At 38.0% G+C, this 19,377-nt stretch overlaps 2 protein-coding genes across 2 annotated transcripts; one reads left to right on the top strand and one right to left on the bottom strand.

Moving 5' to 3' along the window:
• The first annotated feature begins 1,360 nt into the window (after nucleotides 1-1,360).
• Nucleotides 1,361-3,181, top strand: f2rl1.2 (coagulation factor II (thrombin) receptor-like 1, tandem duplicate 2). The gene is made up of 2 exons (XM_056258256.1): nucleotides 1,361-1,621; nucleotides 1,725-3,181. Exons 1-2 carry the CDS (start codon nucleotides 1,545-1,547, stop codon nucleotides 2,815-2,817), a joined length of 1,170 nt encoding a protein of 389 aa, XP_056114231.1. The 5' UTR covers nucleotides 1,361-1,544; the 3' UTR covers nucleotides 2,818-3,181.
• Nucleotides 3,182-10,590: 7,409 nt separating this feature from the next.
• Nucleotides 10,591-12,063, bottom strand: ch25hl2 (cholesterol 25-hydroxylase like 2). The gene has a single exon (XM_056258253.1). It carries the CDS (start codon nucleotides 11,864-11,866, stop codon nucleotides 10,994-10,996), a length of 873 nt encoding a protein of 290 aa, XP_056114228.1. The 5' UTR covers nucleotides 11,867-12,063; the 3' UTR covers nucleotides 10,591-10,993.
• Nucleotides 12,064-19,377: the final 7,314 nt, after the last annotated feature.

Below are 19,377 nucleotides of genomic sequence, written 5' to 3'. Positions count from 1 at the left end.
AACCTCGTCCAGATTTGTTCTAAAGCACTGAATGCTGAAATGGGAGCACCATTCAATCTTACAATGTTTTCTTTTAGACATTGTTGTCTCTTTGCACACTCATGCCTGAGTGTGAATGTTGTTTTATCTGAGTTTTTGTATTTGTGTGTTTTTAAAAAAAGAATTGTCACTGTATTTATCAATAAATTTGTCTTGCTATGTTCCCTGTGATTTGCTCTGTGTGTGTGTTGGTCTTGTCCTCTTAACAAGACAGACAGCAGGTAGAAAATGGCCAAAGTCCACGGAGCAACTTTTTATGTGAACAGTTAAATCATAAAATATTTGCACACATCAGTTCACACAAGATATGGAGGTACAAAAAATGATGTGGTAAGAAATTATTTAAAAATAAACCATTGATTGAGTGGTTGAACAGAATATACAAGAATAATTACCTAAAATGATAAAACTCCAGAGCCTCTGTGACCTTGATGAAATCATAGGGTTATTTATATTATTTGTATTTAATAAATATCTGATTTATCAGTTGTACAACTTTATCAAAGAGGTAGCCAATTTATTTTTAAAATGAACATTGTAGAGTTTGTCTTATATATGCCATATGCTAATGTTTTTATGAAGATTAATATATTTGACAAGTTCTGTTCAGTGTTATTTTAGTTTTCGTAATTTTTTCTAGTGTTTTTATACATTGTTTTTTTTATTACTTTATCTATTTATTTTTTATTTCAGTGCTAGTGTATTAGGTTATTATTAGTATATTATATTAGTTGACAAGGCAACATTTCTAAGATTTAGTTTTTCTTTAAATATTTTATTTCAGCTTTATTTCATTTTAATTGTTTCACTTCAGTTTGTTTTTTAGGTAACAATAACAATGCAAGTTTGTAATGTCATTTTGATCAAATAAAGATGATTCTGTGTATTGACTCTATTGTGTATTGACTTGTTGTGTTCATTGTTAATTTATTATTATTTTTTATGTTATTATGTATTGTTTATTTGTATTATTCTTAGTGTATTGTCCCTTATTGTGTATACTCTTATTTAATGTAGGCCTATTTGAATTTTATTGTTTATTATGCCCTTCTGCCCCGTCTTTCTTGTGAGGAATGGACAAAATAAGCTAACGTACAGATGACAATCTTGAGTTTTTAAAAGAACATTAAGAATGTTGCTCTTAAAAATAGCATGTAAATACCCTTTAAACAGCACTGGTATTGTTAAAACTGAAAAAGTTTCATATGACCCACAACACAATCTTGGTCTCTCTCTCTCTCTTCCCACGCGCAGCTCATGTGTTTGATTTCGATCAAAACTCGAAACTCACGCGCTACAGGATCTGACTGGAATGCGTCAAGCGTGTGACGTCATGCAGGTGGAAACTCGACCCGCTTTGAGTCCTCTGAGGATTAAGGTGTGTCCTTCCTTCTTTCAGGTCGACTAAAAACATTTCACGGAGAGGAACACAGAGTTCATACACCGCTTCAAGAGACGGGCTGTTATTCAGTTTGAGAAATAACGAGAAGATTGAAAAACACGGAATGGCTGTCTCCGCGAGTTACCGGATCTTGTTTCTTTCCGCTTGTGTGATTTTTGCGTCGGCACAGCCAGGTGAGTCGCTTTAATTCGTCCATATTTTCATTTACTTGTTTTTCTGATGTTTTTTTGTTTGTAATTCACTCATTTTAATATGAATCAATTTGTTTTGTTTCAGATGGCAGAGGGCGAGGTTTTGTAGTCGTGCAGGGTTCAGACAATGAAACCCCAGTTGACCAGGTCGTTAAAGATACACTACAGAGCGGCCTCACAACCGTCTTCCTGCCAATTATTTACATAATTGTTTTTGCAATGGGGTTGCCAACCAACGCGATGGCGATATGGGTCTTACTGTTCAGGTCAAAGAAAATTCACCCTTCTACCATTTACATGGGCAACCTGGCGCTGGCTGACCTGATGTTTGTTATCTGGACGCCTCTCAAGATTGCTTACCATTTAAAAGGAAATAACTGGACTTATGGGGAAGGGATGTGCAAAGTGTTGGTGGGTTTCTTCTACGGCAACATGTACTGCTCCATCCTCTTCATCACTTGTCTAAGCGTCCAGCGGTACTGGGTCTGCGCTCACCCGCTCTCCCAGCATAAGAAAAACAACAAGTTTGCAATCATCGTATCTGTGTGTATCTGGATCTTCATATGGGTCAGCACTACGCCTTTGTACCTCTACCAGCAAACATTTAAATCCACAGAACTCAACATCACCACCTGCCATGACATCAACTTTGTCAGTCAGGAGAACTATCAGACGGAAAACATGTTCCTGGACGTTCAGCTGCCCTATTATTATTTCATGGTAATGGCAGGTCTTGTGTTCTTCATCCCAATGCTGGTCATCATAGCTGCTTACGTTCTTCTCCTTCGTTTGCTTGGGAACTCCGCAGTTGAGGGCAGTGCCGGAAAAACCCGCCAACGAGCCGTGGTCCTCATTGTCACGGTGCTCATAACGTTCCTGGTCTGCTTCATCCCCAGTAATGTGATGCTGGTGCTTCACTACTCTGTGCAGGAAAAAAGCTGGGCCAATAAAAGCTATGGCTTATACATCACCACGCTGTGCCTGGCCAGCCTCAACAGCTGCTTGGACCCCTTCATCTACTATTACGTCTCGGACGAGTTCAGAGAGCACGTCAAGAACACACTGCTGTGCCGCAGCAGTCGTACGGTGGACAGGATGAGGGTGTCGTTCAGCTCCATGAAGTACTCGAAAAAGAAACACACGTACACTTCCAGCACAGGCCCCACAGAGAGCAGCAGCTGCTGAGAGCGGGTCGACATGGACCTTGATAGACAGGAGTTTATGTATCGAGCGTTGACACCATGGATCTCGTGTTCTTCACTGAATAAACTGTTTGAGAACACATGAAGGTGTCGGTGAAGATATTGTTTCAGCTTGTCAGACCTTCGTAAACCCACAGCTGAAGGAGCCCCAAAGAGTTTGAACAGAACAACCTGTTACTTCATCACATTTTCAGTCTAAAGCTCGGGGCCGTGAAGCCAAAGCAGTTTCGTAAAACTTGAATAGAAGCATCTGAGCCAGGTCGTTCTGTTGTTACATTTGATATTGTTCAGATGGGCCGGGCGAAATTATATTTAATGTGAATTTGTCAACCTGTGAACGGTTAAATGGTTTTAACTTTGTCATTCAGCCAGAATTTCTTCTGTTGTTAATACCTGATTAGCAACAATTCTTGCCAGTTAGTCACAATGACTATTTTCTTTGTTATACCTCACTGTACATAATTAAGTCAGCCGCTCTACGTGTGATCCGCGTGTGATGCACGTTTAAATTGTTCCTAAATTCATGCATATTTGATAGTTTAAAACAAAACAGCGGTAACTCTGGCAACAAACCTTTCTTATTGAGATTGGCTCTGTGTACGTCTGTGCAAGTCCTTCACGTGTTGTTTATCATATCATATATCAGAATCTCTTTTTTAATCAAATGTCACTATACGTCTTTCCAGAAAATGCAGCTAATAAAACCGCTGCGACTGTTTTACCCCCCAAGGCACAATGCCTTTTCAATAAATCTTTTGTTTGCTTTGAAATGTTTTACTTCCTGCTGAATTGTTAGTTTCCTATGAATAATTGAATGTGGAGTATGTTATGTATGTCACACTATGTCCAAAAAGGGGGTTTTCACAGCAGTGCCCTGCCTAACCATTTTTGGTTCCCCAAAGAACCTTTCAGTAAACAGTACTTAAAAGAACCGGTTTTTATAATGTGAAGAACATTTTAAAATTCTAAAGAACATTTTCCACTATAAAGAGCATTTTGCCCAATGTAAAGGTTTCATTGATGTAAAAGGTTCTTTGTGGAACCAGATTTTTAAAGAGTGGGTTAGTCATATGTCATTGTTAGAAACTATGACACACACTGTTATCACAATCTATGAAACTAGCCAACCTTGTGACATAAGAATTCATGGTGATATCTTTGAGGCTATAAAATGTTAATGTTCACTTGGTTGAACTCTTTTAGTAACTGTTTTGTGGAGACAAAACGGGCCTCATTCATTTGCTTTGGATAAAAATATCTGCTAAATACATGTAAATTGTTAAATGTAAAACCATTTATATAATAATTTTTAATAAAATAATTTATATACTAAAAAACAACACTTTTAAATGTGCAAGTCTATGCTGTTTTGATTATGAGCATGCGTCATAATGAAAATTCTCTCTATGATGGCATGTCTCACTGTATCTGTGAAACTGCTGCTGTTGTGAATTCACATGCATGTGCTCCGTCGATCAGTGATAGTGCGACACTGTCCACTCCCTGCTTTAGCAAATATGTATGTCAATAGAAACCCTCCAAACCTGTTTAACTAGCTTTAGCCTTTTCAGTCTAAACTTGAACACAGATTTTTTTTTTTTTTTCTAAGGGAAGGAAGTGAATTTTTGGACTTTAAATATTTTTTATTGCATTTATTTCTTGTTTACATGTTTAAGAATTTATTTCTTTTTTACATGTTTATCATCCACCAGGTGAAAGGTATACGAGTCAGAGGTACACTTCTGTTCAGCTTGTAGTTCTTAGTTATTAATTTCTGTTGCAATTAAAAATATTATATGAGCAATAGTAATATGATACCATCTACTAAGTAATAATAAATGAAACAGATTAACTTCTTTATTGGCCTGAGTTGGCTTCTACTTATTAAAGCCCATTTCTGCCTTATAGTAAAAAATAAACTGTTTCTCAGTCGCACTTTATGTATTATCATTGTGAATTTACACTGTTCAAAAGTTTGGGGACGGTAAGTGTTTTTATGCTCACCGAGGCAGCATTTTTGTGACCAGAAATACAGTAAAAAAACTGTAATATTATTGCAATTTCAAATAACTTATTTGTTGTAAAATATTTTAAAATGTATTTTATTCCTGTGATCGAAGCTTGATTTTCAGCATCATTACTCAGTGTCACATGATCCTTCAGAAATCATTCTAATATGCTGATTTGCTGCTCAAGAAACATTTCTCATTATCAATTTTGAAAACAGTTGTGCTGCTTAATATTTTGTGAAAACTGTGATGGTTTTTTTTCAGGATCCTTTGATGAATAGAAAGTTCAAAAGAGATCATTAATTTGAAATTTAAATCTTTTGTTATATTATTAATGCTGTTACTTTTGATCAATTTAATAAAAGTATTAATGTGATATGTCTTATATATCTTACAATGACTTTATATCTCAGAAATTTAATTTTTCTACCTAATTGTGACTTTATATTGTGCAATGTGACTGTATTTCTTGTTTTCAAATGTATCTCTTCATTACCTTTTTACTCTTTGGTTGAAATGGACTTCCATATACTGTACCAGCCCCTCAGTTAGCATCAATTCCAGGAAGAATAGAAAGTGTCCATTCATCTCACTCATTTACATTTCCCTCAGTCTCAGGTGACAATTGTGTTTGGTCACATATGTAGCCTCCAGGCTGGGCTGTGACCAACCACTCTCAAATAAGATACACAAACGGCCTCTCTCTCCTGCGCTCACTCTTTTTTCTCACGCTGTCCCTCTCTCCAATGATCCGATTTCACACACACACACAGATTCTTGATTTTTGACTTCACAGCTTCCTGGCCATTTCGAGATGTGTTTGTCTTTTGATGTTGCTATGGATACCGCACTGGTCTTGTTCGTGCCATTTAGGGTGCAGTTTCTCGCTGGCATCATGATAATTATTAGCCTGTGTGATAGACGGATGTTTTTGCATGCAAGTGTTTTTTTCATGGTGTGGGTGAAGGTAAACTCAGTGGCACTGTCATGTAGATTTATATACGCTATTATGCAAATTAGTCTGAATTTAACAATGGGCTAGTTTAAAGGTTTAAAGGCCTTAGTTTGAAGAGAATAATTCACATAGGTTTGGATTACATATTGTCCAGAAAATGTGAGTTTTGAGTTGTGAATGTGAGTTGTTTTGCCAATGTAGAACTTGACACCACTACATTCAGTGTAAATTGATTGTTTTCAACCAACTGTAAATCGGATGACTAGGAAAGTAATCGCAAACGTTTCCTCAGAAAGCAACACAATTTGAAGTTCTGTGATTGATGTCGCGTAAACAATGTAGGATGCAAGTTAGGCCTAGAATGATGTTTGTTCAAATCTCGAACTGCTATGAGTAATAGTGACACTTGCCTTAGCAAACACCACTTTTAGGTTTTCCTGTACAGGTATTTTAAGGTAAAAAGCAAACTAGCTCTTTTAAAAGACAGAAAGATTGTGAACTTTAGACTATGCTGTTTATAAGAGACCAGCAGTGTTTAAAGCGAGTGAAGTTCCTATTGCATAACACTGACAGTCACAGCGCAGAGAGGAATATGTTACTTCTCTTTCTCTCATCTCGCCCTCCCCCTGTCCTCTCTTTCTATGTCTCTGCACACACTCTTTCCACCCTCTGTGTCTGACAACCTGTTATTCACCATTACATTTTCTCGGGAGGAACAGAGCTCGGAAGTGATTAAGAGTGAGAGAAAAGGAATCTGTGACGGACAGGTATACCTTATAACCTTATAAGGTAATGAGTAGTCAGATTTGACTGTATGAAGGTGACATCTCGGATCATTTCCTGATTGAAATGTGGGAAACTATTGAAATATGGTTTTGTGTAAATATCATAAAATAGTCTCAATTCGGCTATATATATTCAGACCGCGCCACCACCTGTTTAAGATTAAGGGTCACCTCTCACCGCACAATCACCTCTCGTTTACAGCTGTGTGTGTTGGGGTCTTGAATCTTAACAGGTGTGTGTTTGCCTATATTTAGAAAATAGGATTAGTCTGCGAATGTCTTTGTGTCTTGTGTAGTATAAACACATTGACTGGTCAAACCAGTTCAATGAGCATGTTGATGTTTGTTGTTGCCAGTCATGTAATTGGGAGAGTTCACCTTTCACATACTCTTTCTCCTGTGATATAGCTGTATTTGCATCATGTTTTGGTGCATAATTTCTTTATATACATATATAAATGATGCATCAAAAAATGATGCACCTCTTGATGGAAATAACATCACAACATTTATTTCCTCCTGCAGCACATCCCAAACACTTTCAATGAATTTAAGATCTGAACTCATGTGATTCATGTGTGAAAATGATTCTTCATGCTTCCTCCCAACCATTCTTACACAATTTGAGCCTGATGAATCTAGGCTTTGTCATCCTGGAATATGACCATCATGATGTGTCTTCCCACATTAAACGTGTGTGTGTGTGTGTGTGTGTGTGTGTGTGTGTGTGTGCATACGTGTGTGCTTTTATGTTATAACTAACACTACAGCATAGAAATATGGGTTTAAGATTGATTAAAAAAATTCCATGACTAAATTTACATCATTTTTCTTTACTTTTTTTAAATGAAGAACCTATTTCAAAATGTAAATGAAAAATACAAATAATAATCAAATGTTATCGTAGTCTTTTTGACCCCTGGTGTAAACGACCAAAAAGCAGTGACGGTGCTTTGTATCAGGGTTATTATAGTTATTTAAAACTAAAACCAAATCTATAAAAAAAATAGAAGAAATAAAAGACTTAACATTAACTGAAATCAAATCAAATCAAATCTTTAATATAACTTGTTTTATTTCAGCTAGTTGCCAAAGCAATAATTCTTATTTTTTATTTAGTTAAACTTTGAATTTAGCCTACTTAAATTACTAAAACTAAAACTGAAATAAAAATGTATTAAAAAAATATAAAAACAACAAAATTAGACTACTAAACCTTAACATTTAACTGAAACAGGAAAAAGTTCAATAAAATCTAATTCAAAATATTAATTAAAACTATAATAGCATCTCATTGATACTAAAATAACACTGATTTGTACTCTATTTCTTAATTTGATCTTTTATTATGAATGACTACAATTATTTCTGACTTTTAGTCAATTGATGGAAAAGTTTTGACCACAGCGACATCTAATGCACAGATCTTGTAAGTGCAGCACTTGTTTTGTCATGTAATCAGTGGCTGTTCAGTGCCAATACTGCACAGGCTATATACTGTGTACCTACAATTTTACAATAATATGTAAAAAATGCAATATGAAACAATATGTTTCAAAGGGTATATATGCTTCACCGTTATCCCATGACCACGGTCATAGTTATCATCCCGGAAATGGTTATTTTGCATCCTTAATCCAGTTTTTTATTAAAATGAGCCACTATTGGCAGTCAAGAAAGAGAGAGAGATAAAAACATTCAAGTCAAACACATTATACATTATAGCGTGCTCTGCTGTGTTGCAAATGTTGGCAGATGTAGTAGGTCATCTGGATGTTGCATACAGAACATTTGCATGTCCACAGTATATACTGCAAAAATGTAACATTATGGATTATACATTAGCCAATCAGATCAGTGAACTGTAAACTGTAATACTTTCTTCTGAGATATAGGCCTTTTCGTTTGCAGAATCAGAAGTGAGTTTATTTCTTGGTATTTTAATGTCAGTTTGAGTGATCTATGCATATCATTGTTTAATACAAATGTAAATGGAAGGTGAATATGTTTCTGGTTATCATTTACAATAGTTCTAATGAGCAGATGATATCATGTCAAATCACTCAGATGTACACATTTAACCCATTTGTGTGTCTCAGAATTATCTTATCTCTCCTGTCCTGCATAACTACTTGTTTAAAACACAGTCCACATTTTCTCCCAGTTTCCACATTCCTAAAGGACCCCTCTGTTGCAGTGCCAGAGGGGGAGGCGTCCACAACAATGCCTGATGGGAAATGGTCCAAGGTTTCCTGTGCTGAGCTGCAGATAACAACTTACTGTTTAGAGAGCTCAGCCTGAGGTCTTCAGAGATACTGAGCTGCTGGACGAGAGCCAGGTACTGCTCATGCTCAGCCTCGCATGCACAAACGCAGCAAAGCGCAGATTTTCATGTTTGTTTGTTTATTTGGCCTCCTCCGAGCTAGTTAAAGGTTACAGATAGCACCTCTGCCCCCTTTGCTAAAGGTCTTCTGTTATATGACATCGCATGCTGGTATCTTACTGTGGAAAAAATCTGAATCATATTTGAAATTGTTCAGTTCCTGGTGTCATAAGCCAACTTTATCTGAATCTCTCTCTCTCTCTCTCTCTCTCTCTCTCTCTCTCTCTCTCTCTCTCTCTCTCTCTCTCTCTCTCTCTCTTAAAGCATGGGGAGCTATTCTCCATGTGCCAGAGGGATCAGTAGGAGGCTGAAAGAGAAGATGATTAATTAGCATTGCCTCTCTGCTTTGGCTGTAGACTGATCTCAGGCCAGATCCTCTGCGGGCTTCTCTTATGTAAAACTGTCGAATAGCATAGTGTGGCATAGAACCGAACGATGGCAGAAAACAAACGCTGCGTGCTGTGGCGTATGTTCAGGCCGGTTGGACATCCATATCCTGAAGTGTATACACATTGTTCTTATAGTTCACACGTTTTGTAATCGGTACGTTCCCCCCATTGTCGTATCAATCCATAAAAGTAGTCTATGTGAGTCTTATTCTAAGTTTTCTGAAGCCTTTTGATAGATTTGTGTGAGAAACAGACACAACATTTAAAGAGATAGTTCACGCAGAATTTTCTTCTGCTGAACATGAAAGAAATAATTTTGTTGTGTTTCAGCAGTTTTTGTCCATGCAATTTGAGACTGGCGTTCTTCAAAATATATATTTAATATTTTAAAATATTTTGATTTTTAAGCTTTATGCAGTTCTCAAATGTCATTTACAACCTTTTTTTTTTTTTTTTTTTTACTTTTCATATCATGATTGGTCATGTGATATGGTAGAACCTCAGTGACTTTTGGTCTTTTTTTGACAGGTATATAAATCACCATCCACTCTCACTGAAAGAGAAGCTCAGACATTCTACCGAACATCTGATTTTGTGTTTCATAGAAAGAAAATAAAATGTGAGTTGGAATGAAATGAGTGTGAGAATGAAATTTTTTTTGTTGTTGTTGCACAAACTATCCCTTTAAGCCTTATGCATTTCTTAAGTGTCATTTACAGTCACATTTTTCAAAACTTGATTGGTCATGTGACGAGAGAGAACCAATAGCATTAAGCCTTTTTGACATCCCACCTGGCTGACATGATGCATCAAAAGGTGCCACTTTTGAAATAAACACAAGGTCTGGTGGCGTAAATTTTGGTCTGTTTCTCACACAATTATATTGTGTGGCTTCAGAAGACTTGGAATATTGTGCTTTTTTAAATCACAGCTCAGACCTTTTGCCGAACATCTCATTTTGTGTTTCTTGGAAGAAAGACCATAAGTGTCAACCTAATTAGCAAGCTCATATTGTCTGTGCTTTGAGCATTTTTTCTTTATATTAAAGCAAGCGGCACCAGTGATGATGTAAGTAGTCTTTGCGCTTTCTAGCAATCACTGTTAGCCAACATGTGTGTTCACACAATGTTACTTCATACGTTCCTCGCCTCTAACGTTTGTAACGGTCCATGCCTTTTTTTAGAGCAATAAAAAGGTTGCAAAGTTCCTCAAATGCATATTAACACAGCTGAAGGTAAACTTAACAAACAACAGCATTTTATTGACTGAAGTCTAGTGAAAAATACAATAACAAGCATTGGACACAAGCCATTTTAAACACACGTAATCTCTTTAAAAAGACATCGCGAACATAAGGCCAAAACTACTAACCTGAGATATCCCACAAAACCTCCAAAAATTGGGCAATGCTGAAGAGGCTTTTTTTTTTTTTTTACATTTTAGAAAAATAGATAGATTTGCAAGAAAAGACACTTTATACATTCAAGAACCATTAGGAATGTTTCTCCTCTGGTTTGTTAGTAAGACACTTGATCTGCGGTTCGGGGAGAAGATGAATAGCGACGGGGGGAATGTGTGAGACAGGGCGGGACAGATGGAGCGAAAGGAGAGAGATGGGTGTGAAAGGGAAAGCGAGCCTCAGGCTTCCTTTTCGTCCTTTTCTCTCTGTGTTTTTGTCTTCGCGGGAGCCGGCATGGTCGCCGTGCCCCCCAGCCAGTCCCAGTGAGCGAAGAAAGGCGCAAAGTTGGTGCCCGGCTGCTGATGGTGAGCGTCGTGCCGCAGCGCACCGCCCCAAAGGCCGAAGGGAACCAGGCGGTGCATCGCCCAAGGGAAGTCGTACCCGCAGTGGTCCTCGGTGGACACCCAGATGTTGAACAGCATGAACGCCCAGGCGGTGAGACAGTGACACTGGAGCAGCAGAGGATCCACGGTGGTCCAGAAGCCCACGCTGAAGAGCTCCCATGCCGACAGGTACTGCGTGACCAGGCTAAAGGTTTGCCGGTATTGGTGGTGGAGCGCGTGGAAGGTGCGGTACAACCAGCCCACGCGGTGATGCAGAAGGTGCCACAAGTAGTACTGGAAGTCGAACACCACGGTGCAGCCCACGATGCCCAGCAGGAAGGCGGTGAGCGTGGGCGCCTCGCGGGGCAGCGGCACAGGCGGACGCCAGATCCACTGGGCCACGGCGGCGGGGAAGATGTAGAGCAGATGGTTGTACGTGGTGAGCGCCAAAGTGGCTCCAATGTTGGACCAGGTGACGGCGCGGTCCTGGTGGATCTGGTAGCGGCGGATGGAGGGCCAGGTGGGCGCCAGCAGGTCCAGCACGGTGTAGAAGAACACCAGCACCAGGTACATGGACACCGAGAGGACGACGGGAAACAGCGGCGAGCGCAAGCTGCTCTCGTGGTTCTGCTGGAGGTAATCCCACATGGGCTGCAGCACGGAGCGCTCCGACAGAGCCCAGGTTGCGTTGCTGACGTCCAGCGTGCCGCGTATACTGCCGGGACTCATGGCCGGCTACGTGTTGTTGATGCAACAGCCGGCGGCAGGATGGTGAGGATGCTGGCAGCAGCCGGCGGCGACCTTCTCTTGTTTTGAGTGGTGGATGTGGCTTTTTTGTAAATGATCTGATCTGCACCAAATGAGGCAGGCCTTTACGCCTCTAAAATGTGTCCAAGCACCACCTCCTGCATCTGTAGCGTCTCTCTCGCTTTCATTCTCTCTCTCTCTCTCTCACACCCCCCACTACCACCACCACGCTCTTTTTCTCTTGGTATGGTGTGTGTCTGTGTGAACGCTCTTTCATTGGTAGTTCGAGGATGATCCAACATTTGACCAGCCGAACCGTTAAGTCCCTGCACCACTCATTTCTGACCTAGAAATGGAGAGAAAGAAACCAGAGATCTCTGTTTGTTTGCTTGATATGAATCATCTGCATTGCACACATTAAGAACTACTAACAATGGAGATCAAAATGATTCATTGATGAAATTCCGTCTCAAACGATGCACAAAACCTCATGATCAGAATTTAAATGTCATTGTTAATCCTGTTGAATGAGATGGTGTGAATGTATTTACAGTATGCAGGAATCATAATTCATATCATGCACAGACAATAATTGACAATAACAAAGTTTAATGCTGTGATACCCACTTATTCTGTTTCTATTTCCGCGTCAGATCAGATATATCTTGGTACAGGTTTTATGCATAATATTTGCATAAAATTTAGCAGCGAGTCAAAGGAAAGATTTGTGCTCCTACAATGTTTTTAAACATTGTTGTTATTTGCTAACTAAAACATTTTTTTTTTTAAATTAAATAAAGCTGAAATAAAATAGAAAACTTGACCTTAAACTGAAATTAAATAAGTTATACTAAATAAGTACTAAAATTATAACATTTTAAAGAAATAATTATAAAAGCATAACAAAATTATTGAAACTGAAGACGAAAATAAAACAGGAAATATAAAAATATAAGAAATAAAAAATAAATACTATAATAGTATTTAAATTATACTAAAATAACTGTTTGTAAAAAAGAAAAATGCATCAGAAATTGGACTCACTTTAAAATGAAAATGTTGTAATTATTTAGCCTATACTCATGTTCTTCCAAAATATATATATTTTTTCTTCCTTGGAAAGCAAAAGTTGAATTTATTTATTGATGTTTGGAATGCTCTTTTAATGCAATTACAGTGAATATAAACTATTTTTTAAGCACCAAAAAAGGACCTTAAAAATATCATAAAACTGGTCCATAACTTGTGCACTTTACTCTGAAGTTATATGTCATCTTTGTGTAATAAACATACAATTTTAGTCATTACTGAAAACCTTGCCGTTTGTCCTATAGCTTTCACAGAACCATGTCCAATTTGTGAACAGATAATTCACAACATTATTGTGCACTGGATCAAGTGTATCATTGATTTTTTTTGTAATGAATAATGAGTGCTGAATTCACTCAGTTTCTCACCCAAAGCTATTTTAGGACTTGCTTACACTTTTAAAATAAACTTTTATCATAAACTAGGCTTTTTAAAGCAATTTATAGGGGGGAAAACAAGAGTACAATTCTTCATTATTTCTCCATTTTTGTTCTACAGTTGAAAATCATGCGTGTTAAGAGTGACACAAGCTTACGTGAACTATTCCTTTAACCGCTTTAAGTTGCGTTTGTGTAACAGACAAATGTTGAAATGTGTATGCAACTGACCTTAACGTTACAGCAGATTTTTTTTTTTACCACATCATCTCATTTCCTGTCGCACCTTTCAAAACCTTAAATGAATTAGCTTTACATAAACTGACATTACACAACATTTTCATTAATATTCATGTTTGTCTGGCTAGACTTGAGTAGAAAATGCATCTTAAACAACCCATCTCTGGATGAGTAGGACTGTTCACACTCTCTCTCTCTCTCTCTCTCTCTCTCTCTCTCTCTCTCTCTCTCTCTCTCTCTCTCTCTCTCTCTCTCTCTCTCTCTCTCTCTCTCTCTCTCTCTCTCTCTTCTCATTCTGTCTCTCATTAATCATAGCTTTTCTGTCAGCCCTTCACTGAGATGAAAAGCCCTTGTTTATATTTTGATGTTTTTCAGACCAGGAAGTTGCAGTCGGGTGTCGCTGTGGTCATGCATAAATCTTTTTACAGAATAAAGTTGTTTGTTCAAACAGAAAAAAAAAGCTGAGGGCAAACAGCCACTGAGCCGCTCTCTATTGAGTGAGTAATGATCCACTTCTCACGCAAACAGCATCCTTCACAACGACTTCGTTCCTTGATTTGAATGATTTGTTTTTAGGATATATATCTGTAAACTAATTGTTTCCAGAGAATGTATGAACATATCACAGACATTGGTGTTAAAAAGACTTATACTGAATAAAAATATGAATCACTTATGAGTACTTCAGAGGCTGATAGACAAGCTTAATGCTTAAAGGTGAAGTGTGTCATTTTTTTAAAGATATTAATGTATAGTGCTAGGTACTAACTAATTATATGTAATCTGGATTACATAATCAGATAAAAAAATTAATTACTTGTAATAAGATTATATTACATTTTAAAATGCTCATAATCAACAGTTACTTTTTATTGATAACATGATATTCACACAATGTAAATCATTCATAATTTAGTGGTGTTCCCTAATTCTTCTTTTTCATGTTTTAAACATTATTTTTTATCTGAATTAGCACTAAGGTTGGGTACCGAAACTCGGTGCCAATAGGGAACCGGTTCTGACGTAAACGGTAGTAACCAGACCGAATAAGAACGAAAATTTCGGTGCCTGATTTCGGTGCCTAACTTCATTAGGCACACACACACACGCAAGGTCTCTCGCTCTCTCCCTCTCCGCCGTGCGTGTGCTACACAGTTTGGACTGGAGCACAGTTTCTTATGTCTCACATGCCTTCTCGCAAAGTTTGGCTGCATTTCACGTGTAAAATTAGGTGTCAGAACGCCCTCTGGGTGTGCCGATAGTCTGAATCCCATATAGAATCAAGCCAATTCATTGGCTGATGGCGCGGGCGCCGCATCGACGCACTTACGTCGTCATATTATGTTGGCGCGCGCGCGCCATCTGCTCCTCGGATTTCTCTGCCGAAAAAGGAAGCTGGTCGGCAGCGCGAGGAGCTTGGCAGCGTCTCGTTCCCTATTGAGAGATATTTTACACCAGTAACCAGAGATGTTCTCTTTCATAGGTTCACTCAATGCTGCGTAGCTAAGAAGCAGTGGATTTGTATTTGTAGGCTGCTGTATCACGTGTCGCTTGAACTGACGCGCTACAGCGATCTGTCACATTTCAAAGAGCCAAAACGTTGTTTATTGTGTGAATCTCGTTAAAATATTGACAGAATCTGACAGCTGTGGACAACTTGTCTGTCGGTGTCAGTGTCCTCTTTGTCCGCGATTTTTCTGTGTGAAAAGGGTCATTTGCGTGAGTCTCACGGTCAATGCGTGAGAGTTGGCAGCTCTGCCTGCTAGTAATCTGTATTAATCTCCAGTATTAGCTATTACATTGTTTGATACAATATTGTTTCATTTGATATTATGTAAACATGAATTTTTATTTTATATTGGTTTTATTATTACCATATGTTACTTGTATTTATATTGTTTAAAGATTTAAGTTAATATTTTGTCCAGTTTGGCCCTGTAAATTAAAGGGTATTAATTTTGTGTGTGTACGGTTTCATTTTCTTAAGTACCGATTTAAGAACCGTTTAAGCACCGGAACCGTTTAAAAAATACCGAGTAGGTACTGGAATCGGATAAAAACCCAACCGATACCCAACCCTAATTAGCACTCAGTAAGTCATTGTATTGCTGTCTTTGGAAGGTGTTTGTCTTTTTTAAACACATTTTTATTATTATTTTACATTTTTATGATTTATTTTATTATTAGCTTTTCATGAAACTCACATGTTCCTTCACGAACCCCAGTTTGTGAAACCCTGACGTAGCGTAATGTTTAATGCACTTCATGTTGTTGATAAAAATGATAAAGAATATATTCATTTCTCTTTGTATTTTTATATCAATATGGTACAATTGTATCCTATTCAATTCAACGTAATAAACAAGTTAAGTCAAAAGTAACTTAAAAGTAATCAAAAAGTAGTTAGAATATAACCTAACATGTGTAATGTAATGGATTCTGTTACTAACTAAAAAAAATTTTTAATTTGTAAACAACTACATGTAATTTGTAATCAGTAAATAATTTCAATTTGTAAGTACCCAGCACTGTTAATGTAGGCCTATTTGTAAAATATTCGCATAAAAAAATATAAAATTGACTTGACTTTGTTTTCAAGCAGGAATGTTACATTTTAAATTGACGATTTCAAATATGTGAAGACTGGCTGAACACCACTGACCTGGACATATTAAAAAAAAATAAAAAAATCTGCATCAAGGTTTGAAATGAATAAATGATCATAATTGTCCTTTTCGGGTGAACTGTTCCTCTACGCATCTTTCTATTGCATAACAATGTATATTTGTTTGTTTTTTCATTAGCATAAAAGTTTTTTTTTAGCATTTTTGTGATCTGGTGAGACTTAAACTGGCATTGTTTCTCATCACAGATGCTCAATCAAAGCCACTACAGCTTGACGGAGGTTTTCAGCCCATGCAGTTCACTTGCTGCAAAGAGCTGCAGTTTCATATGACCCTCAACACAATCTTGGTCTCGGTCTCTCTCTCTCTCTCTCTCTCTCTCTCTCTCTCTCTCTCTCTCTCTCTCTCTCTCTCTCTCTTTCTCTCTCTCTCTCTCTCTCTCTCTCTCTTTCTCTCTCTCTCTCTCTCTCTCTCTCTCTCTCTCTCTCTCTCCTCCCCCACAAGCAGCTCGTGTGGTTGATTTCGATCAAAACTCGAAACTCAAGCGCTACATGATCTGACTGGAATGTATCAAGCATGTGACGTCATGCAGGTGGAAACTCGACGCGCGTTAGGTACGGATCCACTTTAGTGCGACACATCTGTTGCGCCGCACCAAGCGAAACGCGCCCGCATCCCGGGAAGGCGGCGCTGCATTTGAAAAAATAGGCTTGTTTGAGATGAGCAAAATCTGCGCAGAACCGATCACCGGTGCATGCCGGTTAGAAATGTGTCTGATTGCGGTCCTCCTCATAGACATAATGCCGCACCGAGACTGCTCTCATTAGAGTCACAAATGATTTGCTCTTATCATCCGATCGTGGTTGTATCTCTCTCTATTGATCTTAGTGCTGCATTTGACACCATTGACCACAACATTCTTTTAAATAGACTAGAAAACTGTGTTGGCATTAGTGGAATTGCATTAGCATGGTTTAAATCATACTTATCTGACCGTTATCAGTTTGTAGCAGTAAATGAAGAGATGTCTTATCGATCACAAATTCAGTATGGCGTACCACAAGGCTCAGTACTAGGACTGCTGCTGTTCACTCTGTACATGCTACCATTAGGAGATATCATTAGGAAACATGGAATTAGCTTTCACTGTTATGCCGATGATACTCAGCTGTATATTTTTTCAAAACCTAACGAAGCCTACCAATTCACAAAATTAGCGGAATGCAAATAAAAAATGGATGACTAGTAATTTCCTACAACTAAATTCAGAAAAAACAGAGATTCTAATTGTTGGACAAAAAACTTCCACACGTAATAACCTAGAATACTGTTTAACACTTGATGGCTGCTCTGTTAAGTCTTCGTCGTCAGTTAGTAACCTGGGTGTGCTCTTTGATACCAATCTTTTATTTGAAAGTCACGTGTCTAGTATCTGTAAAACCGCATTTTTCCATCTTAAAAATATATCTAAATTACGCCATATATGCTCTCATTGACAAATGCGGAACAATTAGTTCATGAGTTCATGACCTCAGGGCTAGATTATTGTAATGCTCTACTGGGTGGTTGTCCTGCACGCTTAATAAACAAACTACAGCTAGTTCAAAACACAGCAGCTCGAGTTCTTACCAGAACCAGGAAGTATGACCATATTAGCCCGGTTCTATCAACTCTGCATTGGCTGCCTATTAAACATTATACATTTTAAAATATTGCTGATTACTTACAAAGCACTAAATGGTTTAGCTCCGCAGTACTTGAGTGAGCTCTTAACGGATTATAGTCCTTCACGTCTATTCCGATCTCAAAGTTCCGGCCAGTTGATAATACCTAGAATATCAAAATCGACTGCTGGCGTTAGATCCTTTTCCTATTTATCACCTAAACTCTGGAACAGTCTTCCTAACATTGTCCGGGAAGCAGACACACTCTGTCAGTTCAAAGCTTGACTAAAAACACATCTCTTTGACCTAGCATTCACATAATGCATTATCGACTTGACGACTTCTATAATTCAATGTTAGGCCTGCCGGAACTGGGAACACTTCCCTTAAATCCTGATGTACTCGTTACATCATAAGAAGAATGGTATCTACGCTAATTTTAGTGTCTTTGTTTATCCCGAGGTTTTCCCGCTGCCTGCCAGATCCACACCGTTTCCAGATCTGACAAAGGACCTTCGCCTGGACCCGATGACAACGCAGTGCTGAAGTGCCAACTAGCCTCTCCCTATGGAGGATCCCTATACCACTCTACAGATAAAGCTTCGTGGAAATTTGGGTTCGCGTACCAACCCAGAAGTGATAAAATAAAATAAAATTCTGTATCAAAATTTATAGGCAAGACAAGTAGTTTGTTTAGGCATGGTTTGTAGGGAATTACAAACCTGCGCACATATAAACGCACATAACTAGAATCAATTCTTAATCCGCATGTGAACGCCATCAGCGTTTATCACAGGTTCGCGTTTAAAGTCTGTTTAGAGAGAACAGTGTCGTCTTAGCGGCCCCTAATTAAATAACAAATGATCATTTCAACGGATCTGAATCAATCAAAACTAACTTTAGCTGGAAAATAACATTATTCAAGAACCGCTATAAAACCAAACCAATCTCTGTAGCTACCTTAATGATATGTTTATCTCTGTAAAGCTGCTTTGAAACAATCTACATTGTTAAAAGCGCTATATAAATGAGGATGACTTGACTATAGATTTCTCTATTATGTCTATGGTCCGCTTTGCTCTGATGTCATGCTGACATATGTCAAAAAAAACTCTCGTGACCGCAAGGCGCACGTGTCGGATTCTGGAGTCGCGCGCAGTATCTCCACCAACTGCGCTGATCAAAATCATGATGGGAAACGACTTGCTGACGACACAGCTTAATGCTCATTGGTTTAAACAACCGTGTCCGTGAATGATGTATTGTTCTCTTTTAAAATGTTTGATTTTAAACCTTTTTTATGTTTTATATGTATGTTATGTGTGAATAAACTCTGACAGTGCGATATGGGTTATGTAATGTCATTTTTATTAAAACAATAGCCTATATAGTCTATAAAAACACATGTCTGTATTAAAGAAAAAAATATTGATAAACACGTATTTGGAATGTGATTATAACAAGTAGCCTACTTTGGGTATCTTGTTCATTATATTTGT

The sequence above is a fragment of the Rhinichthys klamathensis genome, unplaced genomic scaffold (genome assembly GCF_029890125.1).
Source record: "Rhinichthys klamathensis goyatoka isolate OS25496 unplaced genomic scaffold, OSU_Roscu_1.1 h1tg000150l_1, whole genome shotgun sequence".
NCBI lineage: Eukaryota > Metazoa > Chordata > Actinopteri > Cypriniformes > Leuciscidae > Rhinichthys > Rhinichthys klamathensis.
This window is presented reverse-complemented; position numbering and strand designations above follow the sequence as displayed.

What these genes read in the sequence shown, in the direction of transcription:
- f2rl1.2 (XM_056258256.1), top strand. Translation starts at nt 1,545, where the DNA reads ATGGCTGTCTCCGCGAGTTACCGGATCTTGTTTCTTTCCGCTTGTGTG. An exon ending in TCGGCACAGCCAGGTGAGTC is followed by an intron (nt 1,622 to 1,724) that starts GCTTTAATTCGT and finishes TTCAGATGGCAG; the next exon opens with AGGGCGAGGTTTTGTAGTCG.
- ch25hl2 (XM_056258253.1), bottom strand. Translation starts at nt 11,866, where the DNA reads ATGAGTCCCGGCAGTATACGCGGCACGCTGGACGTCAGCAACGCAACC.